The sequence below is a fragment of the Trichosurus vulpecula genome, chromosome 3 (assembly GCF_011100635.1).
Source record: "Trichosurus vulpecula isolate mTriVul1 chromosome 3, mTriVul1.pri, whole genome shotgun sequence".
NCBI classification, from domain to species: domain Eukaryota; kingdom Metazoa; phylum Chordata; class Mammalia; order Diprotodontia; family Phalangeridae; genus Trichosurus; species Trichosurus vulpecula.
This window is the reverse complement of record NC_050575.1, coordinates 47,841,755-47,869,554: the sequence shown is the minus strand read 5'-3', so window position 1 is coordinate 47,869,554 and position 27,800 is coordinate 47,841,755. Positions and strand designations below refer to the sequence as shown.

Genomic DNA, 27,800 nt, shown 5'->3' with positions numbered 1-27,800 from the left:
TTAGTACTTGATAGCTGAGCCTGACTTGGTCTTGATGAGGGTCACTGTAGTATTGTAGAACATGCTGAGCAGGAACAGAGTGAGGAAGGTCACTGTCATGGGCCATAGGGTGGCCTCTCTATCATCCTCCTCCACAAAATCCTCATTAAGACAGTTGGACATCATCACTTCCTTCCAATGATCTGTGGGACAAATGAGTTCAACTCTTTCAGGTCTCAAGAACTGAAGTAGAGATGGGAAATATGAGTACTTCCTTGGCTAGGGGGAAGTTAACTCAAGTTTAGAAAGACTTGGGAGTCAGGATTTCTATATAGTGGAGTATAGAGCTCACAGAGACCTTGAGGTTTCAGGAGAATTTGAGACCTAGTGCATAAAGCATCAGTGTCTTAACAGCCAGATCTTTTCACAGTATAGCCATATCTCTCTTTCCCCTTTCTATATTTGTAAAATTGATTTCATGAACCTAAGTTCAGAACTTTAAATTTATTCCTCTTAAATTTCATCTTATTCAATGTGATCCACTGCTTTAACTTACCAGGATCATCTGCCTATCAGCTTTCCTGCCAAGATTTGTGTCAGTCTGCAGACTCTATAGGTATTCCATTTTTGCCTTTATCCACATCATTAATAAAAATGTTGAAAAGTAAAGGGCTAATGACAGACCTCTGGAATTCTTCACTAGTGAGCTCCCTCCAAGCAGACCTCAATCCATTAATGACTGTTCATCCAGTTCCAAATCCTTAGCTGTACTATAATCCATCCTACATTTCTCTACTTTCTCTGTACAGGTAGCATGAGAAACTTCATCAAAGGTCATGTGGAAAGCTAAGCGTACTATGTTTGCAATGTATGCTTGATTTATCCTGTCAAAAGAAAAAGAGGGAGAAGGGAAGGGGAGTAAACATTTATATAGTGCCTACTCTGTGCCAGGCACTGTGCTAAGCACTTTACAAATAACATCTCAACAACCCTGTAAGATAGGTGCTTTTATTATTCTCATTTTATAGTCAAGGAAACTGAGGAAAAAAGGTTTAAGTGGCTTGCCCAAGGTCACACAGCTAGCAAGTTTCTGTGGTCAGATTTGAACCAGGTCTTCCTGAATTTAGAAGAGCACTCTAATCTATCATTCTATCTAATTGCTCACAAGAAATGAAATTAAATAGCTTTGACCTGTTCCTGATGACACAATGCTTGATGACTTTTAATGATCCCTTTTAATGATCCCTTTCCCTTTCTCAGTGATCACAAATCATTCCCTTTGTTTTAGGGAGAAGCCTGGGATCAACAAATGCACTCTACAATTTCCCAAATGCTATCTAACCTGTTCTATTCAATTTCAGGTCAAATTATTACTCATCTGCTGCATCTGTTTAAGATATGTTTACTGAGAGATGAGCTCTATTTGCTATTCGTCCAATTCCAAACAAAAATCCAGATAATAGGCATTTTTCATCTTTCTTTTTTCCTGTTTGGTTAAGCTGAGCTCTCTTTGAAGTGATTATGAATCTTATTTAGCAAATTTGCACTGTTCTGAGGCTTTATGTTCTGAGTCTGTTATTCTCTTGTAAATAAGAGCATCTGGATTCACCATCTACAGAGAATCTCTTCCACTTCGACCCTTATGGGATATGTGAGTGACAAACATTATTTGTAAGCATATTTTAGGACTTGCTTGGTATTTTTAGTAAGAGAACTTTTGATTCATTGATTCAGTCAGTAAACATTTATTAAACACCTCTACATGCCAGATACTGTGCTAAGCCCTGTGGATACAAAAAGAGACAAAAGCATGGATAAAGAGACAAAAGATGATAGGTTAGTTTATATGGCTATTATGGTCGTAAGCAACTCTAAAATTCTGGACTTCAATAACAACTTTGCTTGTAATCTTCTACCAACCTTCTTTATAAGATTTTACAATTAATTTTATATTTCAAACCAATGTTGTCCTTGGCTGCCATTGCTTGGCTCCACTTTGTGAGGAGACAAGTTTGTTAGCTAAGAAAGCTTCAAAACGCTTTTGGTCTGCTACACTTCATTAGACTCCCTTCTGCAAGAAAGTATTTGTGATATATAGATATGAGGTTTCTGTGTAGTCTACAAAACTTTTGTTTCTCACTTTTGATCCATATTTTTTGGATGTATTTTTCAAAGGACTTTTACAAGTCTACATTTGCATTGAAGTAATGTAGTATTAAAATATAGATTGATTTAATTTGGGGAGTCCTTTCAAGGTCAGCACAAGAAATTTTTGTCTTCCATAACAGATATTGTATAAGTTAATATCTTCTTTATCATGTTCCTTTTACAAATGTTCATAATGAATGTTGAAATATGAGTTAGCCAAGCATCACATGAAATGATATTTCTTTTGCCTGTAGATACATGATAAAACCAACTGTATCAACCCTTGATTTTCTAAGAGGGTCTGTAAGGCAGCCTTTCATAATGGAAATGGCACTAGATCTGAAGTCAGGGAGACCTGGGTTCAAATTGGACTTAGAGTAAACCCTAGCTATGTGACCATGGCATCTCTCTTAACCTCAATTTCCTCATTTGTAAAGTGATGGGAAGGGGAACGCAAGAGTTTCTAACGCCTCTTCTGGCTCTGGTTCTATAATGCTACAATCCTTTGTCTTCTGCTTTCGATTACAGCAAAAAAAGTCAAGGTTGAGTTAATTCCATGAGTAGTTTGTCTATAGGAGAAAGATGTCACTTTTAGAATGCTAACAATTAAGTTAATATTTACAGATGGCTTAAGGGCCCTTTAAAGTTTCTTAGTACTTTTGCCCCCTTTTCTGGCACCAGAAAGGAGCCACACAGGAATGCGTACTGTCTTGTATTTTTCTTTGTTCCATGAGTTGCCATGGCCAAAAATTTTATCATATACAGAGGCCAGCTTCATGGTGATGAGCATCTCCATACTTCACAAAGTAGATTCAGTCTGTTGTCAATACATTACTCAAAACCTTTCAAGAATTGTAGATCCAGATCTGTGTTCTGTTGGTACAGCCTTTAAGGGCCCCCTCTTGAGGCATTAGAATAGGACTTTGCAAAGGATTGCACCTAACAACTTAAAAACCTATTTTTTGTTGTCCTTAGGATAATGAATCTTACTTCATTCTGAACTTTATCATTCTTACTTATCCTGTCTGTCAGAGTATTCTTTGAATGATGAACTTTGATCCCATTAATTCCTTACTCTAAAACCCTTTTTCAATTCTCTATTGCTTATAAGATAAAGTCAAATTTGGTGCTCCCCTCCCTTTCCAAGATTATGTCATAGTACATGGTACACAGTACATAGACATACTCAATTGTCTAGCTAAACTAGATCATCAAACACATTTTGGATTTTCCTATACTGATTCATTCTGTTCATTATCCCTGGGATATGTGCTCCCTGTTCTTACTTGCTCCCCCTGAGCATTTAGCCTGTACTTTCCTAATGCAGATACTGTCATGAAAACCCATGCCTTGTAATGAGAAGGCACAACTGGTCATGGCTCTTCACCTTGTTGGTGATGTGACTTTGGGAAAGTCATTTAACCTCTCTGAACTTCAATTTTCTCATCTGTAAGTTGGTTGTACCAGTTAGTAGACAAATATGTTGTAAAGGAAGTTCTGCATGAATCATGAAGTTCTTTAGGCATGCCATCTATTATTATCATTCTGTTTTAGTTATTTGTGTATGTAATTGTATCCTGTTATTAGACTACAAGTTCCTCAATAAGGGCTTCTCTCTGCACAGTATTTTTACCCCCTAGTAAGGGATTAATAAATGCCATTACATTGTTTGGCGAAGGTAGGCAAAGGAGCTAATGTAAGGGCATTTTGCAGTTTTTGTGATGATGGCATCAGAGGAATTTAATTTGGGGAGTTAGGAGCAAACATAGGAGATTTAGGTCTTTTTGGAGTCATCCCTGTCTTGGAGGTGATGCAGGTCCATAAATGAGATTCTGGGAAGTTTATGAAGCTACCAGGGCCCGAGTTGCTTCAGCAGGTGAAATCAGAGTAAGTCTTTCTGGAGAATTGCTCAGATGAAGGAAAGGGACCAATGATTGCTTGCCTCCCCCCTTCTCCAACCAAATATAAGCCCTGGGATGAAGGAAGGAGAAAGAGAAGTAATTGGGCTGATGGGAATAGTCTGGTCATTGGTGAGAAATTCAGTGTCTTAAGTGACAAATGGTAATACACACATATGTAGTATATACTTATATGGTATATATATATTTTACCTTTTTCATTTTTATTCATCCCAATGTAGCCAACTTGAATCATCTAGCCATTAATAAATAAAGAGCTAGAAAAATAAGATGGCTTTATTCTTAAATTACCCAACACCAGAACACTACCCTGTCTAAACATGAACTATTTATGATTTATAGTGGCATGGTCAGATTAGGTGACAATGATAACTAGGCAGTTAGATGGTCCTGATGACAACTCATTGATGGTGCTCTCAGGATGTTGTAAGTAGTCAGAACTAGGATAAACAGGCACTGTTACAAATTTGTTCTCATCTATGGAGTTCCCACATCCTCATGGAATTCTATATAGTTCTTGGGATGACAGGACCCTGGAGACAACTGAATACTGTTGGGGCAACAGATACAGTAGGAGCAGCTACTGGAGAAGGGGTGATATCTATCAATCCAACCATTAGTATGCCCTTCTTCCCTAGGTCACACAGGATTGGTCCACTTGAGCCTCCTAAGCAGCCTATCACATTGACATGAGATTTGGCAGAACCCAATACTAACTCATGAATGTATATTATATTTAGAATTTCCTTCCACAGTTCCTTGTCTTGCCCGTAACTCAAAGACCATACATCTGCAATTGGAAGAAACCTCAGAGGTCAGATAGTCTAAACTTCTCATTTACAGATGAGGATTGAGGCCCATAGAAGTTAAATGACTTGTCCAAGGTCACACAAGTACTAAGGACCAAAAGTAGGACTTGAACCCATGTCCTTAGCTTCCATAACTAGCACTCTTACTATTATATCATGTGGCTTCCATACCCTACCTTTCCTCAGCCTCATATAGGTTCTCTGATTGTTCTTATTTGTGTTCACTACGTGGTGTGCTGTCCCATCTGGGTCATCAGTCAGCCTGGGTATCCATTCAGGGCAGGGGTTATATATTCCCCTTCCTGCTGTCAAGCTTTAATACAAGGTTCCTCTAGTGTAGCATCCCCAGAAACCTTGCTCTCCAGTGACTTTCATTTCCTGGTACCCCTCACCCTTCAGGGCCTGCCCAGGGGCAAAAGCCTATCTTTTCTGGAGACAATTTGGTAATAAAGATAATTATAATTTCTATGGAACTTTAAGGTATAAAATCATTTTGTCCTAAATAGCCCTGTGAATCAGGTAGTACTAATATCTCCATTTTACAGATGAAGGAATAGAGGATTAGAGTGGTAAAGTGACTTGCCCATTGCCACCACTCATTTAGCAAGTTAGTTGGGTGTTGAGCCCACGGTTCCTATTCTGGTGTAAAGGCCACTGATTTGGAGTCAGAGGACTGGGCTTGATTCCCAGATTTTTTACTTCCTACCTGTGTGGTAATTAAGGAGAGTTGAGAGTGAAGATTAGTCCTTTGTAGATTAGGCTGAGCCTGTTATCTCTAATTAGGTGGAAGGCCTCTAAATAACTTGAGTAGGACATTTTGGGTATGTAGGACCTTCAAATGATGAGAAACAGAGACAGAAGTGACAAGGCCCTGGGTCTTTCTCAAACACTAGGCCAAAGACAAGACTCAGATATCTGGGTAGAAAATAGAGAAGAGTGAGGATTGAAGAATGAAGGATTCAGCTAGGGATTGGGGGCGGGGTGAGTTTTATGAAGTCTAGGGACAAACAGAGAGAGAATTACCACTGAAAAACATAAAGAAGCATAGCCCAGGTTGGGTTAAGTGTTCTAAACTAGGAGGACAAGATAGGAGGACATATGAATAAATGTCTGAAGGCCAAAAAAGTTTCTCTAAGGGAGAGACATCCCTGAGCTGGATTAAGTTCCAGCATTACTCCCTGATCCTGGGATATTGTTGGTCAGACTCTGGGAAGAGGCCATTCTTTCACCCAATTCAAAATGGAGGGCTTTTTTTTTTTTTGTGAGGAGAGAGGCCCTTGAGTAGCCTCCTGTGAGGATGCTGCTAACCTGGGACAGAATAGTCATTATGCCTCACTCTGAAAATTCTGGTGGATATTGAGAGAAGAGAATAGAAAGCTCTTCTGGGGGTTGGAGCCCCTAGGTCCTTGAGGGGATAGCATTTAATATTGGTGTCAGGGAGTTAATTGCATTGTCGCAGGTAGTCAGGTAACAACTCAATTTTGAATCTCTCAGATGACCCAGAGCTAAGGGAATCCCATAGTCTTAAGATGAATCAAGACCTCCCTCTCTCCTCTGTTGAAGGTACATCTGGGGCAGAAGAGATTTGGGAAATCCCTTTATGCTTCTGGGTTATCTTATTTTGGTGTGTGAAGATCCTTCAATCTCCCCCTTCCCAGAAATTTTACTTGGCAATAGTAGAGGGGTCTCAGATAGATGTGTAGTATACCTAGGACACAGAAATGCTAATGGGAAAGGAGAGGGGAAAAGTGTATAGGGTACCCTAAAAGGATAAAGGTAAAAAGTTTAAAAAATGTAGCCATTATCTCACCAATGCTGGGGGAATCCCTATCATGTGTGACTATGTATATGTATATTTGTGTCTTTTTCATGCCTGTTACTGTGTTTGTTTTATTGTCTATGTATATGAGATTTGCATCTTTTGTGTATGTCTATTTTGTTCTTCTGGGGGTTACCTTCTTTTTCCTTCACTCCTGCCTAGTTCAAGCACTTATTACCTCACAATGGAGCTGTTGTAATAAAATAGCCTAAATGGTTTTCTTGAACATCTTTCTAGAATCATATTCCAAATGCATTATTCTGATCTTGTCACTTTACTACTCAGAAACTTCTATTGGCATCCCTCTTCTCACAGAACAAAGTCTAAATTCTTCAACTTGAGAGTCAAGGCCCCAACTTTCTTTTCCAACCTCATTTCCCATTACTCCCTAAAAACCTTTTGCTTCATTCGATATGATCTTCTTGTTATCTTGTGAACACCTCACTCAGGTCTACCTCTGGGCCTTTGTTTATACTTTTTCCCTTAACCCCCTTCATATTCACTTCCTCCCCCAGGTCAGACCATGAGTCTGCTGCTCCTTTATCTTCCTTAGACTATAAGCTCCCTGAAGGCAGGTTCTAGCCCTGCTCTTCTGGTTAGCACAGGATTCTTCATATTATAAAATCCTCAATAAATGCTGGAAATGGAAATTTCACGGTCTATCAGAGTACAAGTTGGACATGTTGGGGAGTGTCCTTGATAAAGTGTTGACCATATCAGGAAAAGTGACCAAGACCTTTCCAAAAACATCTTTCTGAGTCCCATCCTAGCCAGGGTGGGGAAGATGCAGTGAATACCTTGTCTTGGCTCACATTATGGGACACCCTTTCACATTTTCTTTTTCCTCTTCCCCAGTACATTCCACCCCTCCCCACCCTCACTCCTTACCCCCCCCCACCCCCTGCTACTGGGGACTAGCTGTGGCGCAGACACTGAGGACAGGGCTAGTGTTGCTTCTGAGTGTCAAGATTTATTCCATTAGATACTTTTCTATATATCTACTTCCCCTTCACTCTCGCCTTGTAACTCAAGTTCTGGGTAGTGATGGGGGCCAGATGGTTTAGGCTGGGTTCAATAACAGGTGCCAGAGACATCAGACATGATGACAGATACATTGACATTGGTGGGTTTACCAGAGAATCTGTCGATAGTTTGCTGGGTGAAGTTCAGGGGAAGAGCTTCATGGCCTACCACACAGGAATATTTGTTTTCTGCCTTCCATTCAGAGGCTGAGACTTGGAGGATGCTGGATATTATGAAGGTGTTGGTTCCCCTGGGCTCTGGGTGAGGGTCACTGGTGATGTAGTCTTCTCTAGGCAGCTTCTCAGACCCCTTCATCCACTGTACCAATGCTTCCTGCGGACTGTGACCCCTCACCAGGCATACGATTGTCACCAGTTCATTTAAGGCTAGTTCATCTGCCGATGGTGGCAGCACGTAGACCTGCGGTGGTATCTGGGTCACTAGGCAGGAAGAACAGAGACATATGGTCAGTGAAAGCTAGGTTCCAAGGAATGACCCTAGTAGGAAGAGAATCGTTTTAAAGAATTATTCAGGATGTAGAATGCCCTTAGGAATGCAGATGAGGCAAAGCTTAGGGCCCAGCAGAGGACACTGAGGGAGAGGAACAGCAGAGACACTAGATAGGCTGATGAGGAAGATGAGAATGACCAGGAGATTTGTTTTCCTTTATTTCTCTCTCAGTCTCTTCCTGCATCCTTTCGTTCTCTTCCATTTTTTCTTTGTTCCTTTATCTTCTACTTTGATTTCTCTTGATGAGCCTTTTTATTTCTTGCTCTTTTGTAATCTCTCACTTTCTCCTTGTGTTTTTTCCTCTTCCCATCACTCTCGTTCTCTTATTGTCTTCCCCTGTTCCATCTCTCCCTATCTTTCCTTCAATTTTATTGTCTCCATATCTTGCTATCTCCCTGTTTCTCATTTTTTTTTTAAAAAATGTGATTCTTATCTCCTGTCTTTTCCCATCTCTGCTTTCTCAACTTTGAGCTCTGTCATTGGCCTGATATAGGACTGGCTTAGTTCTGCTCACTTTTTGTTACCTTTGTGTATCTAGTGCTTGCCCCCTTTTTATCTCTTCCCAAACCAAATAAGTTCTTTTTGTCTGTTCCTCCTGCCTCCATACCATTTCCTGAAATTCTTCCCCATTTCCAATTGACTCCTACCTTTTGGCTTGTAGATGGTCTTGGTAGTAGTTTCTATCTCAGGGTGGGACACAGTGCAGGAAAAGACATCACCTCGGATCCACTCCTCAGTACAGATCTCCAGGACACTGGACACGCTGTATTTGCCACTAGAATCCTGCTCAGCTGTTCCCTGGATTGGACTCAAAGTTGATGCTGGGGCTGGAGTGCGTGCCCAGGTAAACTCGACTCCAGTACTGCTCTTGAGGCCACTGAGTGTACATGTCAGGTTGGCACCTGTGCCCAGGAGCAGGCTCTCCAGGGAAGGGGGACTCAGGGATACGTAAGCAGTTTTGGAACAACATTGGCTTGGATCCTGTACTGCTGTAAAATACAGATAAAACAGTTATCTTTTGCAGCCAGGGCTACTTGCAGACTCTCCTGAAGCTTCTCAGTTTAATATCCTGCTTAATATTCAGGTCCTGCTCCTGCCTACCTTCCCTCTGGGGTACAGCATTGGGATCATCTCTATGGTCTGTTAGGTAAGGCCACCATAGGTCCAAGGAAACTTCAGGCCTAGGTGAGGGAGCAGGGGTGGGGCAGGAAGGATGAATGGGTGGATTACTGGGTTTGAATCTTGCTTCTATCACTCACTAGTTACATGATGGTGGGTGAGTCATGTAGCTTCCCTAAGCCTCAGGGTCCTTGTCTCAAAATGGGGTTAGTAGAGATTTCAGATGGTCATTGCAAAGGTCAAATGAGATCATGCACAGGAAGTGCTTTGAGAATCTTTTAGTACTATAAATATGATCTATTTTTATTATGAGGGTTGTGTGTGTTCTCCATAAATTGTGTGTTGGGGTGAGGGTATAACTCCCCCAGGGCAAGCCCCAAGTTTTTTCTCTTACCTTTGCAGGGAACCGTCAGGTTAGCACTGGTGTCATAGTGTTGTACTTGGCACTCGTAGGCCTGGGTGTTGGAGCACTGATCTGCAGGAAGGTCTAGCACACTGGCTTGAGTGTAGGCGTCGCCAATCAGCATAGCAGGGTAGTTCCTCACTGTACCTCCAGAGCCACTGTAATCCCAGGTCATATCCACAGGCTCTGGGAAGAAGCCGTAAGCCAAGCAGCCTAGGACTATTGAGTCACTAGTCTCCGAGTAGAATGAGCTTAGGGGGAAGAGCCTGGGTGAGACCTTGGGGTCTGAAATGTAAACATAGACTCAGGATTCTGGTGTTGGGAAAAAGTGATTCCTGCTACAGCATGCTTGAATCCATGACACATTCTCCTATCTTCTCTCCATTGTGGATACCAGTCTATGGCTCCCTATTTCTGCCCATCTCTTGATTCCCATTCTCTCTTCATATTCTAGCTGTCTAACATCTGATGCTCTTTGGCTGGATGCCTGGAACTGAAGGAAGTGACCACAAGAGGGAGCTATGTCTAAGGGGAGCCACTACAAAGTCTAATTCTTACGGGAGGGAGCAAGCAGAGCTTCTTGTTTCCTACCCCTAGGGAAGGCCCTGGCGTCCCTGGAACAGAGCTGAGCTAATCTTTATAGTTTGGGATGACTAAGACAAGCCTTTGTGTTCAGAGACCACCACGGCCCAGGGCTCAGAAACCTCAGAGTGGTGCTCCTATGGGGCCAGGAACTTGACTGGAAAAATGGTCCAGGGGTAAAAAAAAAAACATTTGATTAAGGGTTGGAAGAGCTCAGTTTTTCTCTCAGCTTTGCCACGTGCTACCTATGTAACCTTGGGCAGTCTAAATGACTCTCATTCTTTGGGAGTCAGATTCCTCATTTGTAAAAAGAGATGACTGGGCTGAATAATTTAAAAGATCCCTTCTAGTTTTAAATTCTATGAAACTTCTTAAAAGGCACAAAAGGGACGAGTACAGTATACTATTCTGGAAAATGCTTATCCATGACTTCTATATTCCTTCTTTGTGACTTGGTTTTTTATTTGTTGGCTCCCATCATGTGGGTACAAATCAAAGCTTAGTATACTGTGATTACATAGAAATCTAGGATTGGGGGTCCAGATTAATTAGAGATTAGGGCTGGCTCAGCCTTAGGACAAAGTTATGTGACTGCCATATCCTTGGCCTTATGGTCTTCATTATCACCTAAGCTAAAATGGATTGAGATAAGGGAAAATAAAGAGATGGAGACAAAAAATCTGGACTCTCCTCATACATTAATAAATCTTACAGAATTTTTTTGTGCCCCTGAAATCTATCACAGGTTCTTGTGGCACCTCCTTGCTGGGGAAATGGGGCAAGGTAGACCCTGGAGACCTTATACGATGAATCAGGATAGTAACTAGACCAGGAGCTCAGAGTGAATAGTTCCAGCTAGTCTACGCTGAAGGGCAGACCTCTTGTAACTTTACATCTTGGTTCATTTTTCAATACCTGTCCCCTCCCCACTATGTTAACTTCTATGTTCCCATAGTTACACTTGAGACTAAATCACTTAGCCTCCTACTGAGGCTATCCAGGAAGAGTTTCCTTGACTCCCCCTCCTTAATTCTCCCTCCTGTCACAGAGGAATGTGGCCCCATGTTCTTAACTAACATTATCTGTGCCCTTGTTTCTATACTTTGCTCCAGTACCTTTCCTTCTCCTTCCACCCTCCTCCTCCTCTCACCCCTAATGTATTTTCATTCCCTTCCTCTACACTAGTTCATTCATATCTTCCTATAAATAAGTTCAGCCCTCCTCACATCCAGAAAAACCTTTCCTTCCCTATCTAACTTATCTAACTATGGTCCCATTCTCTGCTACACTTCTTAAAAAGCAGTCTACATCTCATGCTTCTACTCCCTAGACTGTAAACTCCCACATTTAACTGTGAACTTCTTGAGGGCAAGAAAAGTTTATTTATTTATTGGCCTTTGTATCTCCAGCACTTAGCACAGTGCCTGGCACATAGTAGGCTGAATAAGCGCGAGTTAACTGACTCTTCTCAACTCCTTAAAGTTTGGCTTTTGTTCCTAAGACTTTACTGAAAGTACCTTTTCATAACACCAAAGTCATCCTAATTGATAAATCAGATTGCATTTTTTCAGTCCTTAATCTCTCTCTCTCTCTCTTTTTCTCTCTCTACTGCACTATGCTATCCTTCTTATACTTTCTCCTTGCCTGGCTTCAGAGATGGCCAATTTCTGATTTTCTTCCTACCTCTGTCAGTCAGTCAGTTAACATCTATTAAGTTCCTACTGTGTACCAAGTGCTAAGTGTTTAGGATTTAGTTTTGCCTTAGGAGAGGCAAAAGATCATCCCTGCTCTCAAGGAGCTTCCAGTCTAATGAGAGAGACAAAATATAAGCAACTATTTACAAAAAAGCTATATACAAGAGAAATTGGAAATAATCAACATATTATTTTCCCTCTCTCCTTCATTGCCTCCTTATCCTTTTCCTGATCCATTAAGCTTTTTCCCTTGGCCTTCTTCTCTCCACTCTCTTTCTCTTGGCATCATGACTTCAACTACTACGAAATAGGAAGATATATATATATATATGTATATGCATATATATAAAGGGCTTTACAAACCTTAAAGCACTATATAAAGATAAGCTAGTATTATTATTAATACAATCTTCATAACTTACAAATCTACATAGCCTACTTGACCTCTCCTCTAAGGTTTTCCAGACTTATGTCTCCAACTGCATATGGAACATTTCCACCTGTATAACCTACTGTTAACTCAATCTCAACATGTCCAAAATGTGTTCATCCTTTGAAATTCATTGCCATAGGTCTATAGCACCAACTAACACTCACTCTCCCATTTTCACTCTCTTGTAGTTATCTATGAATCTTCTATCTTCCTCACCTCATATCCAATCAGTTACCAAGGTTTGCTGATTCACTCTTCACAGCATCAATTACATACATCCCTAGAAAGTACCTACCTGTCCATGATGAGGCCAAGTTACCAGGCCAACTGAACTATGTTCCAGGATACTGAAAGAAGGTGGATGATATGACTGCTAAGTCACATGGAAAAATGAAGAGGCACCTCAGGACTGGAGAAGGGTAAAAACTGCCCTGATTGTTTTTAAAGGGAAGAAAATGGGGCTTGCAAGTTCTGAGCAAGTATAGTTGACCTGGAATCCTGGTAAAATTCTAGAATATATTATTAAACCAATAGTTAGTGAATATGTAGAAAAGGAAGTAGTTATCAGAAGAGCCAGCAAGGCTTCATCAAGGGTGGTCATGCCAGACTATTCTCATTAACATTTTGAAAAGGTTATTAGACATGCCAGAGATATAATTGCTTAAGATATAGTTTACCTAATGACTAGAAAAGCATTTAATAGATTCTTTCATGTTATTCTTGAGGACAGATGTGGGCTAGATAATACTATAATTAGCTGGATTTGGAACAGATTGAATGGATACGGATAGTTTAGTGTTAACCTGAAATTAGCTCCTTAAAGAATTGCCCCAGTGACTTGTGCTAGACTGGGTAGTATAAAATCTTTAACAATGATTTAGATAAAGGCATGGATGGCATACTTATAAAATTTGCAGATGACATAAAGCCTAGAGGGTTAGCTAATACAGTCTATGACAATTAAGATATAAAAAATATTAATGGGTTTGAATACTGAACCAAATCAATTAAGATGAAATTTAATAATAATAAATATAAAGTCTTATACTTGGGTAAAAAATTAACTTAAAAAAGACTAGTTAGGAGAGACATGGCTATATAGCAGTTACATTTCTGAAAAAGATTTGACGGTTTAAGTAGACTGCAAGCTCAATAAGCATCAACATTGTGATATTGTTGGTCAAGTCTGTTAGTAAATATTTACTTAGTGTCAGTCATATGCCAGTAACTGGGCTAAGCACTGGAGATACAAAGAAAAGTAAAAGACAGTTCTTGCCCTCATGGAATTTTCTAGTGAGGAAAGACAACACACAAAAGGAAGCTGAAAAGAGATGGGGAAGAGGGAAGTTACACATTTAGGGGGCATTATGGAGAAATGTAGAGGAGTGCAGAGCAAGGTGGGAAATGAAGAGATAGCTGAACTGGGCTCCCTCCTTCAATGGTGGTTCTAGGAGCAGCTTTCCACCCTCCAAACAGAGGCAGAGGCTCCAGGGGCACTGGATACTGATAAGGTGTGAGTTCCAGTCAGGTAAAGCTAATAAAATCTTATGCAGCATTAAGACCAGGTCTAAGACAGTACCATTCTATTCTACCTTGATCTGACCACATCCAGAATATCATGTTCTGTCCCACATACCATGTTTTAGGAAGGATCCTGACAAACTATAGAGTCTCCAAAGGAAGCCAACCAAGATGGAAAATAGCCTTAAGTCTGTGCCATATGAAGGACTGAGGATGATTGGCTTAGAGAAGAGAAGGCTTAGGGGGCAAATGTCAACACTTACTGGGATAGATTAAATTTGATGCAATTGGCTACAGATAGCAGAACTAGGAATGATGGATGGAAGATGCAAATTTATACTTGGTGTAAGGAAAGCTATTAGGAGCGTTAAAAAAAATGTAAACTTGCCTTCACAGAAAGTATCTAAACAAAAACTGGATAATTCCTTGTAAGGTATATTAGAGGATTCTTATTAAGAGGCCTGTAGTATTCCTTCTAACTCTGAGATTCTGTCTATCCTCTATCCTTGGGAATCTCATGAAGTCATGAGTTCAACAATCATCTTTATAAACATGACTCCCAAACCTATATAGACGGCCCTAGTGGCTCTCCTGGTTGGCAGTTTCACATTACCGTCTGCTAAGCAACTCCCGCTGGATTTCTTATAGGTATCTTAAACTCAACAATGTCTAAAAATGAACTCATTTCCTCCAAAACCTATCCTTCCACTAAACTATTTGTGTTGATGGCATCCTTCTCAGTCATTCTACTACCTCCACCACCATAGATTCTTTCTTCTCCCTCACCCACCATAGTTAATCAATTCTCTCTTTTTATCAATTCTCTCCAATCTGTCCTTCACAAAGATACCAAAGTAATATTCCTAAAGCACAGGTCTGACCGTGTCACTATACTGCTCAGGAAGGAAGCTGAGTGATTCTCTACTGCCTAATGCAGAGCAGGCTATGGGCTTATGCAGCTTGCAAAACACCACATTGCAGGCTCAAACCAGATTAAATGTAATTGGGAAATGTTTAACAAAATAAATAAAAAATACAATACAACACAGATAATGTTACTTTGTGATTTTCTGGGATGCTTTTTTTATTTGAGTTTGGCACTATTGGCCTAGATAGCTATTAGCATTGAGCCCACTTACTTTTTCCGGAGTTATTATACTTTATTCTCCCTTCACTCACTCTCTGTTCTGGCCAAAGTGGTTTGTTTCTTATAGGCCATATGACATATTTCTCTGGCCTTGGTGCCTTTGCCTAGGTGATACCTCATGTCTCAAATTTTTTCCTTCCTCTCTTTTGCCTCTTAAAATCCACAGCTTTTACAATTCAGGTACTTCCTTCTCTATAAGACCTTCTTTGGTTCCCCTAGTTGTTCAGACTCTCTCCCCCTCTTGAAATTACTTTGTAGTTCCTTATTTGTGCACATCTTATCATCTCAGTAGAATGCAAATGCCTTGAAAACAAGGACAATTTTGGTCTTGTTTTGCCATCCCCACTGTCTAGTGTAGTGCCTTGCACATGTTAGGTACTTAATATATTTTTGTTGAACTGAACAGAATTGAATTAATATCATAGTCTCCCAACAAGTTTTGCTACCTCCCTTTGTTCCCCAGTCAATCAATTATTCACATTTCTTATACATAGATTTGGTCAAACCTTTCAGTCACTCTTTTTTACCTACTGAATAATCTCATTAACCAGCTTGGCTTCTCAGGAAGGACCTCCACAGTTTGCCTCCACCCTTATCTAGCCTTATCTCATATCTTCCTGAATGAACAGTCTCAGCTCTAGTCAAACTGGGCTTTTTCCTTTGCTTTACTCTTTCTTAAACTTGATATGTCTTTCCCAGTCCTCCAACTTCTCTATCCCCGCTTCTTGAATTTTCATCCATCTTTGGAAGTCCAACTCATTTTTAGGTTGCTCCCATACATGTAATTTGTGTTTATGTTTCACTCTACTTGGCTGTAAGTTTTATGAAACTAGATATAGTATCTTATCTACTTTTGTATTTTCCCCAGCACTAAAGCCTAGTGTTGTACACGGAGTAGGTACTAAATAAATATTTTTAAAACATGAATTTAAAATCAAAACACTTTAAAAACATTGAATTGTGAAATTCTTAGAAGAGATTGTCTTTGCTTAGGATCAGGACTGAAGATAGGAGAATGGTTGGGAGCAGGAAGGTTAATATTTAAGTATGAGTAGATCCAGAGCTAGGAGGGACTTCAGAGGTTATCTAGTCTAATGCCCTTATCTTACAGATTCAGAAACAGGTCCAATTTGTACCTACCTTCCCTTGAGCCCAGAGCCAATGCTCTTCTTGCTGTACCACACATGCCTCTTTCCATAAGAGGGTTCAATTCTTACTACTCTTTACATTCCTCAAGCTCACACACTCCTTACATCCTTCACAAGTCTTCATAGTTATCCTCTTCCTCCCTCACCTTTCTTACATCCCTAATAGCCCTTCCATCTCTTTCATCTCTCCAATCCTTTATACCCCTCACACCACTCAGTTGTCTGATCACTGATTTAGAGATGGAAGGGACATTAGGGGTCATCAAATTCAACCCCTTCACTTTACAGATGAGGACCTAGAATTTGTGACTTGTCCAAGCTCAGAGTAAATATTTGAACCCAGGTCTTCTAGCTCCAAATTCAGCATTCCCCATGATAGCACAAACTCTCACAGTGCTCAGCAGTATTTAAATCCATCACAGCTCTCAGAGCTCTCACCAGTCTTCATCTTCATTCCGTGTTTCTCATCTGTCCCATTCTTCTCAAAACTCAAAGTCCTTAGATTCCTCACCAAACTCACAATTCTCTCAATCAACAAATTTTTTTTTAATTGTCTTGTATGTGCCAGTACTGAACCTAGCCCTTGTTTGCTCCTCCTGCTTCTTCCATCCTCTCAGATTTCTCCCATCCCTCACAGTTCTCAGTCCTCACATCCCTTTGTCTTCCTATCCTTTTTAGTACTTACATTGCTCAGAATCCTCATAGGCCTCACAGTTTCCATGTCTTTTCAGACCTCTTGTCTCTTTCTCCTTTGTCTTTTCGGTTCCCCATTTGCCACGACTTGGATAAAAATTACTAGGAGTAGCTCTGTACTATCTGACACCTTTTTCTCTCCAGCCTATCCTCAGAAGAAACAGAATTATGGAATATCAAGCTGGAAGTACAGAGTCTTAATTTTGGATGAATAAAATGAGCCCCAGAGAAGGGAAATAACTTTTCCAAGTTAGTACAACAAATTTTTGACAAAGCAGGTACTAGATCACAGGCCTCTTGAATTACCTTAAATGAAACTCAGGAATCTTTTTCTTCTTGATTCCTCATAGAAATCCCTCCCCCTCCCATAAAATTTTCCTTCCTCTTCTTCTGTCCTCCTTCCCTCTTTTCTCTTCTCTGTCTCTCCCTCACCAAATATCTGAGTTTCCAGTACAGAGTTCCTCCAACTTCTTCCCTAGTATGTTTCCCCTTCTCCTTAGGTACTAGGGCCTGTTCTGGGGAAAATGGTGAGACAAGAATTACCTGAGTTGTATCCTGGCCCCATGCCTGTTTCTGTCCATCTACCCAGGAAGGGCAGTCTTAGAAGTCTTTTGCTCTAACACCTGACCTCACTTTCTCCCTCCCTCTTCTACCCATAGGCTCTGGCTCCAGATCATCAGAGGGGCTCAATGGTCACTCTCTCTGACTTCCTGTCCTAGCTGATCCAGCCTGTCCTCCACGTCATGTCTGCTTTGTGGTTCTGGCTGTGGCTGGGCCAGGTGTATGAGGCTTGGACCTGTCAGTTGATGGTAGTGGGGGTGGTGGGGGAAGGTGGTGGTGATAGGAAATGCATGTTGGCCCTGGTACTCTAGACCAACAGGGAAAAGGCGATAATGTCTCAGAGTTACAGAAGGTTAAAGACAAAGAGCTAGAGACACTCAGAGACTATTAGAAACACAAAAATGATAACAAAGGGAGGGTTCAGGGATTAGGTGATGGAGGATTTCTGTTAACAAGGAGGTGGCCACTCAGGTCAGTGAAGTGGTAGAGAAGGCATCAGAATGTTGGGGTAAACATGCCTAGACCAAAGACAGACATATCAGATATGTGCAGAATGACTTGAATGGCCCATGATACTTCTTTTATTTCAGTTTTGAACTCTATGTTGGCAGTAGAAATGATGGATCCAGTTATTCGTGTTCTTATGAAGTTGGCTACTTCCTACATAACTAGAGCAGCTATATTGTCATAGGCCTTTATCGGTCATGCTTGTGGGATCAAGTCTACATGTAGGGCTGCAAGTTTATGGTCAGTGGACCAAACTTTTAGGCAATGTCTGTCTGTTGAAGGACACGTGGCCTAGCGGTCATTGTCTGGCTCCTTCCAGGTTGGAAGGAGCAGGGCCTAGACAATGGTGTACAAAGCTCCACAGAAGAGTGTTTCATTTTATGCCCTACAATACGGGGGTCCTCTTGAGGAGATCATCTCTTTGTTCAAAGGAGAAAGGGGTCTAATGTGTGTCTTCTTGTGTACATTTTTGTGAGACTGGGTGTCTATATGGGTAGAGATGGAGGAGAGAGTCCTGTGCTCCAAATCAACTTTCTTTCCATGAAGGATTTCCCTAAGGCATTCCTAAGGGAATGAGCTCTCTGGAGTAGTTTTTCTTTTGTGTACTGTCCTAAGACCAAATTGTGGGTGGTTATAGTCATAGGAAGCATCTGTCCTGCTGCTCCCCTGTCTGAGAAATGACAGCAGGAACTGTTTACAGTATTTCTTTTAACCACTCTCCTTATGACTATTTCCTCCCCATTTTCAATGCTCATGCTCCTTGTCTTTTGAAGACTTCCTTATTATTCCAGCTCACGGACTCTGCTCCATTTTCAGAAACTCCAACATTTATCACCTGCTTCCCCTTCTGTTTCTCATTCTTTTCCTCCTGCAGTAGAATGTAAGGTTCTTAAGGAGACATTTTTTGGTCATTCCCCAGCCTCAAAGAGTTTATTTTAAACAAAGTAAGGGCTCAATAAATACATGTTTAATTGAATTTATTTTCCCTCCTCCTCTCATTTTTGTATAGCACTTAAAACTCTCTCTCTCTCTCTCTCTCACACACACACACACAGAGAATATTTCATTGTTTCTTTAGCAGTATCTAAGGGTTGGAAGGTTTTGGTTACAATGGAAAACTATCTATTGCCTCTCTCTAGCTCCCACTCTCAAGTGAGTGGTATCACTCTTTTCCAAATCCTCCCTTCAGACTTAAACTTTCCCTATAGTCACTACCTTCCACTTTGATAGAGGGGAGAGAAAGATGTTGCTTTTTAGTCTGTCCAAGAGGGAACAATGGGGAAGGGAATTTTTTCAGGCTACTGTCTCCAATGAAGTGCCTTATGTTTACCAAGTCTTTCTTTCCCTATCCATCCATTAGCTAATTTCTTTTGCCCAGTGGAATCCATTAGGTCTGGATTTGCACTGCTATTTCTTTTCCTTGCTTTTTTCAGGGGAGGTTCTAATTTTCCTTAGCAAAACGTCATTGGTTCATGTATATTCCTCTGCAGATACCCTGTGATTTTGAAAGAGATTTTCTTACTCTCTCTTTGGGTGCTAGAGCGACCATAATGAGCTCCTCAAGTTCCTTTAATCCCAACAAGGATGTACCCATAGACACACAGAACAGTTCCTTAGTGAAACTTGTCTTTTTTGAGAGCACTTGGCAAACACAGAAAGCAAACAGATTGTTTACTACAGCAACAACAACAATATCAACACCAACACCACACACACACATACACACATACACACACACAGGGCAATGGAAAATAGGCTCAGTAAGAGAGCTAGGAGGAAATAGATTGGGGTGGGAGTTCCATTGTGGTTATCCTCAGACAGGATGTAGCTAGTTACTACCCTTTTGTCCTCAACCTCCCTTCTTTTGTAAATTCGTGGTCATAGCAGTGGCCATAGCAGCAGTGGCTGTGACACTCTGAGGTATCCAGATCTCCTATCTTCTCTCTCAGTGGTATGTTGCAGGCACAAGAAAGTCCTATCTTCCAACCGCTCATTATTCATCTCTAATGAGACTTCAGTTCTTTCCACCTCCTTTTGGATGAGAGGAGGAAAAAAACAACTTTTCTAGCAGGGTCTTAACCTTGCAGTTCCTTAGTCCCCAGAGGCTTGCACAGACAGACATTGGAAACTCTAATCACCCATGAACTTTGTCTTCAGTGACCTGCTACTCCTTTGGGACTTGAAATTCACTGACAGGTCTCAAGACTGAAAATTGAAGGTTAGTCTTTGAGGTCTGAGGCTTGGGGAAATTTTGAAGCAAAATAGAAGTCAACCTATTTTTATATTGAAATAATTTTCTTATATTTTAGAAAGAAATATCTCTAGCATTTGCTTTTTGTCACTACTCAGGACTGTTTAGGAAACATTGACCTATACCACAATTTGATAATGTGTATCTTGTTTTGTTTTCAGTCTTCGTCTCCACCCAACCCCAACTCCATCCCAACTCTAGTGAACTTCCTGAAGGAAGAGCCTTGTCCCTGAAGTAAAGCTGCACACAGGACTAGGCAATAATAGGGATCAATAAAGCCTGGTTGACTTAAACCTAATTTTCTTTCTTTTTTCCTCTTGCCTTTTCTTCCCTCTGGCTGTTCCTGTCTGAGGAAAGTGATTTTATATGGAAGGGGGACCTGTTATACCAGTGATGATCCTGGTATATTCTCTACTCTTAGAACTTAGCTAAAGGAATAAGGGAAAAGAAAAGATAGGACTGTTTCTTGGAGGTAGGTGGGACAGATGAGGATAACTGAGAAAGGAGAGCAGGTAGAAGTACTCAACAACAGCAATAGTTTGCTTTTTCTAAACCAAAGATCTATAGATTGGGATCAGTAGGGAAAACATTGTTAAGCTGAGGAAGTTGAGACCTAAGAGAAAAGGAGGTATAAGAAAGCTGTCTTTAAAGAATTTGTCACCAGGCCCAAATGAACTACATACATTTTAGGGTACTAAAAGAATTGGCAAATCTAACTGTAGGTCAGCAGTCAGTGATCTTTGAACACACAGGAGAGATTCCATAGGACTAGAAAGTGGAAAATGTTCCAACTTACCAAAAAGAGTAGAGGCTGAATTCTTTAACTTGGCAAAATTCTAGAAAACACTATTGAAAGGAATAGTTTATGAGCATTTTTTGGGGAAGTGGTGATTACAAAGGACCAGCTAAAAGAGGTCATGATAAACTAAATCCACTTCCTTTTTTTTGACAGGCTTATCAGATCAGGGGACTACCATAGATACACTATAAGTGTGCTTTAACAAAATAATTTGACAAATCCTTTCGTGCTGTCCTTCTGGGCCAGATAGATAAATATTTATATTTATAGCTATAGTAAGGTAGATTTAGAATTGGTTAAATGATCAAACCCAAAGCACAGTTATTCATGGATCAATGTTAATGAAGACAGAAATTTCTAGTGAAGTATCTTGGACTCAATTGTGTTCAACATTTTTATCAATAATTTGGATTAGGGCATAGATGGAATGCTTATCAAGTTTACAGATGTTACAAAGATAGGAGAAATAGTTAATATGTAAGAGACAGGATTCAAAAAGAGCTTAGCAGACCAAAAATTTATCTGAATCCGTATGGGGAAATTCCCTTTGTGGGAACTCTAGATACCAAAAGAGAACCCAACTGTCAGTGACATAGTAGATATATCCTGGGGAGTTGTATAAGGCTCAGAGAGGTGGTGATTTGCCTAAGATGCCAGAACTAGTAGGTGTCAAAGCAAAATTTGAATCCAGCTCTTCCTGACTTCATGCCCAGGATTGCATCCACTTCATCATGTTCCTTTTATTCTAAAAAGATAGAATTTAATAAGGAAAAATGTAAAATTCTACACTTAGGTTTAGTCAGTGGAACAAAAAGAAGTTTGGAGAAGTTTAGCTAACAGTGATGTGCCAGTCAAAAAATGAATGCAACCAGGCTGCACTAATTGAGACATGGTGTCCAGAACATAAGTGATATTTCCATTGGCTATAGAACTTTCCCTGGCCAGATGACATTTGAGGTAGGGGGTCTAATTGGTGATGTCACATTTGATGATTGGTATTGACAAATTGGAGTGTGTTCAGAGGAGGGCAACCATGATGATGGGAACACTGGAAACAATGCTATATGAAGATCAATGGAAGGAACTGGGGATATTTATTTATTCCTTCCCTATCCCTGCTTCTGACACTCAGGACTTTGCTGTCATGCTTCAGCTGCCTTTAACCTTCGAACTTTCCTCAGAAGCTGTAACCTTTTTGTCCTAGAACAACTCTCTGCCTGTGTAGCCCCTTCTCCATTGGTGAGTTCCTCCTAGGACTTCCATTTTGGGGAGGGGCCCAGGACAGCCTTAATTTTTTTTTTAGTAATTTGATTGGGATGGTATTATATAAATGGATTTGTTAGGTAAAACTGTCATTATTAAAAATTATATTAGCTTTAGCTGCCCACAAACAATAAATATTACTTTGATTATTTAGATCTAACTTTGTATAAAAGGTGTTTTGTATTTATATTTGTATAGTTCCTCTGTTTTAGTAGGTATACTCTCATTTTTATACTGTCTAATTATTTTATATGGTCTAAAACTATTAATATTGCTAACACATAGTACAGTTTCCTTATTTTTATCTTTTGATTAAATTTGATTTTAGCTTTACCTTTATCTGAGCTCATGATTACTGTCCCTGGTTTTTTACATAATAAATTCTACTCCTGACCTTTACTTTACGTTTGTATCTCTCATTTTTATAGAATTTCCTAAAAGCAACATATTCAAATTTTTAATCTTCTATCCATTTCCATTCCTCTTCATCATTCTCAACCTTTTCCTATTCCTCTTCACTCCTCTGCTCTACTTCTACCTGCTACTTTGCCCTCCTATTCCTTAACCTATTCCCTCTCAGTGAATTCCTCCTTTATCCTTTTCCTCCACCTTATCCCCTTACCCTCTTCTTTCTGAATTTAGAAGATTTTTATGCTCTTCTAAATATTTATGTTGTTCCCTCTTTATCTCTTTCCTGTTAAACTACACACCCTTCTATTACATCCCCCTACTCTTATTCTATTCCCTGTCCCTCCCTTATACTCTCCCTCCTCCCTCTCCCCTTGCCCATTGTAATGACAATTTAGATTTGAAGATCTTTCCCACCCATTAATAGGCCCATGTGACTTACTTATGTCACAGGAAGCCTAAGTCACATGTGGTAGGAGGAGCTTCTGGACAGGAAAAGGAAAGTGTGTCACAGGAAATGCTGAGAGAGCAGTTAGAACTGAGGGAGAGAGCAGACGTGGTGCCTGTGGTGTATGTGTGTTGGTGGCAAGGCCCCAGCAGGGGGGTGGATGGTTTTGGGATGTAGTGGTTGTCTGCTGTGATATTGTGTATTGAATTCTTTGCTGCTGTGATGGATTGGGCTTTTTGGTTTGGGGATCTAATTTGATTGGGGACTTTAGCAGAGTAAAGCTTTTGAAGAAGCCAAGGCTGCTATACAGTTGGCTCTGGATTTATGGCCTATGCCAAATGGACCAGTGGAATTACAAGTGACCATGCAAGATTCCTATGTGAACTTGAGTTTATGGCAAAAACAACAAAGTCAAAATGTTCTCTTAGGATTTTGGTCTAGGGAACTTCCTTCATCTGGAGTTCAATATACACCTTTTAAAAAGTAGTTGTTAGCTGCATATTGGGTTTTGGTAGAGACTGAATAGCTGACTCTGGGCCATGAAGTGATATTAAGGCCTGGAATCCCAATTATGACCTGGGTAAGGAGTACCCCTGCTTCTCACAGAATTGAACATTTGCAAGAGGCCAGATTAACTAAATGGAAATGGTATATTCAAAATAGGTTGAAAACAGGCAAAAGTAGAGTTTCTGCTCTACATTAATCTATAGCAAACACAGACACTGAGGGAAATGATAAATCCCCCGAACCAAGGCAACAGTTGGTACAATCCTTGGTAAAATGGAATGACAGATATGATGGACTAACTGAAGAACAGAAGAAACATGCATGGTTTACTGATGGGACAGCAAAATATTTGGGCCATAAGAGACATTGGAAAGCAGTGGCCTATATAACCCATGTACTAAGTGAACTTTGGAAAATATTGGGATAGGTGGAAGTAGTCAATATGCTGAACTGATGGCATTACATCAAGCTATCAAAGCAGAACAAGGAGGACAGTGTAATATACTCACTGGTTTGTGGGTGGTAGCTAATGGGTTAGCTACATGGATGCCCATGTGGAAAAATCGAAATTGGGAAATTCAATGGTAAACAAGTTTGGGGCAAATAATTATGGGAAGATATATGGGACATGTCTTAGGTTACTAATTTGTCAGTTTTTCATGTAGACATTCATGTGGCCCTCATTATGCCAGAACGTGAGTATGATGCACATGCTGATTGACTAGCAAAGATTGCTACTAAATATATTGTCCCTACCCTGACAGCTGATGATGTGGTACTAGCAAAATGGGTTCACCAAATGGCCAGCCATTTAGGGGTCCAGGCCGTATACCAATAGGCCCAAGATGAAGGTATAAGTATCTCTCATTCATTGTTAAAAGAAGTAACAGAAGAATGTCATATATGTCAATTGGAAAAGGAATGAACTGTTCCTAGGGTAGTAACTGGAGAGATAGCAAGGGGAAAATTTCCAGCTCAGATTTGGCAGATAGATTATTTTGGACCACTACCCCAAGAAAAAGGATGTAAATTTATATGTACTTGTGTTGACAACTATTCAGGTGTACTAGTGGCTTATCCTAATAAGAATGCAACCTAGACAAACACTTGTAAAACTCTAGATATCATGTCTATATTATGGAATGCCAATGCAGATTCAAAGTGACAATGGGTCACATTTCAAAGGTAATGAAATGAAGAAATATTATGTATTGAATAATATAGAGTGGATATATCATATTCCATATTATCCACAAGCATCTGGGTTAATTAAAAGAATGAACAGATTATTAAAAAAACTGTTAAGGAAGTTAAGTTCTAATAATTCTTATCAATATTGGAAAGATAATTTGTTCACTGCTTTATGTAATTTGAATAATAGACCATTAGGAGAAAGTACACCTCTAGCCAGAATGATGACTCCAAATCTGCAAATTAGACAACAGCAAAGCAGTTACAAAGCTGTATGGGTTCTTCACCCAAATTTTGGAATGTCACAAGAATTTCTCCTCAATAATTAGAATCTATCACTCCAGACAATACATGTGTTCTTCAAGCTCTTAATTCTGAATCTGTTTCTTAGAGATTCTCATACATATCACAATAGAGATTTTTCTTATCTCTTTTCTATCCAACCAAAAGTCCTCTAAACAATGTAAATCATATCCTGCCAAACCAGGTATTCCTGATTACAGCTTTTTTTCATTCCTCTCCTGGCTCTGCTTCTGAGTCTCTGGACTTTGCCACTATGTCCCCCTGTGAGTACCTTACTTCTCCCTCCCCCCTTTTATGTGTTGTATTTTCCCATTAGAATGTAATCTCTTTGAGGGTAGGGACTGCCTTTCTTCTTGCTTGCAATAGTGCCTAGCACATAATAAGAATTTAATAAATGCTTGTTAACTGACTGTCTAACCTGGAGAAGAGATGAAAAGGGAGAATGAGGTAGGTGTTTCAAATATTTGAAGCACTATCATGTGCTTAAGAGATTGGACTTGTTCTGCATGGCTTGAGATAATGAAAATCTGCCTAACAATTAGAATTATCCAAAAGTGGAATTGGTGACATCTAGTGGAAAGCTGGCATCTTTTTGCTACATGAGTGGCAGGTGGAATGTGAGCATGGAGCAACGCACACATTTTAATTTGTCAGTCAAAAATGATTTCAAGAGCAGTTTTGGAAAATTTGTCTTTCTGAAATGGAAGACTGAGGGAACTACCTCATCATAGAGTAGCAGAGTCCAAATGGTTCATGCAGAGTGTTAGTATGGAAGAAGACTGAGAAAAAAAATCTAAGTGTACATGGGCACAGGCAGCATATACAGAGCAATATCAGAGGCTGCTAGGTGGCACATCAGATAGAATGCTAGACCTAGAGTGAAGAAGACCTGAGTTCAGATTTGGCCTCAGACACTAGTTATGTGATGCTGGGCAAATCACTTAGCTTTTCTCTGCATCTACTTCCCAGAGTGTGAGGATAAAGTGAGATAATATTTGTAAAGTGCTATGTAACTGCTGCAATTATTATTATTACATAAAATATTTATGGCAGAATTTCATACTGTAGACCAAAGAAGTAGGTTGTATGCAATACATAATAGATAGCATGAGATATTAGTTGGGTTACTAAATGGCTAGAGTACTAGAACTGTAGTCAGGAAGACCTGAGTTCAAGTATGACCTCAGATGCTTACTAGCTGTGTAAGTCATTTAACCTCTGTTTACCTTAGGGTTCATCTAATAATAGCACTTATCTATCAGGATGAAGATAAAATGGGATAATATTTATAGAGACCTTGCAAAACTTAAAATGGTACATAAATGCTAGCTATTTCAACATCAAGGTTTCCTGGAGTACACAGGCATATAGGCTGAATGCCAAAACAACTTGTATGCATGTAGCAATAGCACACACAACAAAGCTGTGGCAAAGAAGCATACTGTTGAACAATTCCTTGGTCATATACAACATAGTATAGTATTAATATATTATACTTACATACAACCCATTCAAGCAAAGGTCTCCCTCAGACCATTTAAATTTCATGATATCAGGAAGGTACAAACATGTTAATTTCTCTTCATTCAAATAACACATCTTCTTATAAGCCATTGTTTAGCTGCAATAGTCCATTTGTGACTTCTAGACATGCCCTTCTGAGAAACTGGCTGACTCTTCCTCATTCTTGTCTTAATAATCAGGAAGCTCTGTCAACTACCCTATGAGTGGTCTATTGCCTTCGCAAGACTCCAACCATTTTTCTAGGGCTCTTTTGTAAACTAGCCAATTATTCTGACTTTTAACTATTAGGCAAGGGTAATGACTTTCCATCATTCTGCTATTTTGTATTTTCCATAAACATGAGAATTTCTCAGCTGAACACCATCATCTGGTGGGAGTTCCTTTGTAGGTTATCGTAAGGCTCCACTAAGAGAGGGTGGAATAGCAACATAAGCATTGGAGTTGGAGTCAGAGGACTAGGATTCAAATTTTGGCTCAGCTACTTACTATCTGTTTGACTTTCACTGAGCCACTTAGTCTTATTTTCCTAATCTCTAAAATGGAGTTTGAACTAGATGAACTCTAAGATATTTTCTAGTTCCAAAATTATAGTCCTATATAAAACAATAATTCACTTAATTTCTCTAGGCCAGTTTCCTTTTCTGTAAAATGAAAAGTTTAGATTGTATCAGAGCTTCTTAAACTGTTTCCACTCTGGACCCCTTTTCACCCAAGAAATTTTTGTGCAACCCCAGATATATAGGTATATAAAATAGGTAAACAAATCAAACATTTACATTATGATGATACATCATAAAGAAATTTATTTTAAAATACTTCTTTGGTATACACATAGTTTTACCATTTATTAAAGATGAAAGCAAATTTGCATACTAATGAGATGGATGTGCTTGTTTATTTTTAAACAAAGAATTAAATCTTGCAGAATATTTGATACTGCAGAACATAGAGCATCTTCAACATTTTTCAGGGGTTGATTGATATTGATATTTTGATTTTATGATTGCCAATGCTGAGAATGCCTCCTTGCATAAATATGTAGTACAAAACGGCAGAAATATGTTTAAAGCCATTTCAAAAATTGTTGGAAA

The 27,800-nt window shown here is 39.8% G+C and overlaps 1 gene segment (V, D, J or C); it reads right to left on the bottom strand.

The window, feature by feature from the left end:
- LOC118841717 lies at positions 1-26,776 on the bottom strand. The segment is given in 5 exon segments: positions 1-182; positions 7,808-8,137; positions 8,855-9,193; positions 9,721-10,014; positions 26,686-26,776. Coding segments are annotated over 4 exon segments (1,035 nt in total).
- Between the last annotated feature and the right edge of the window lie 1,024 nt (positions 26,777-27,800).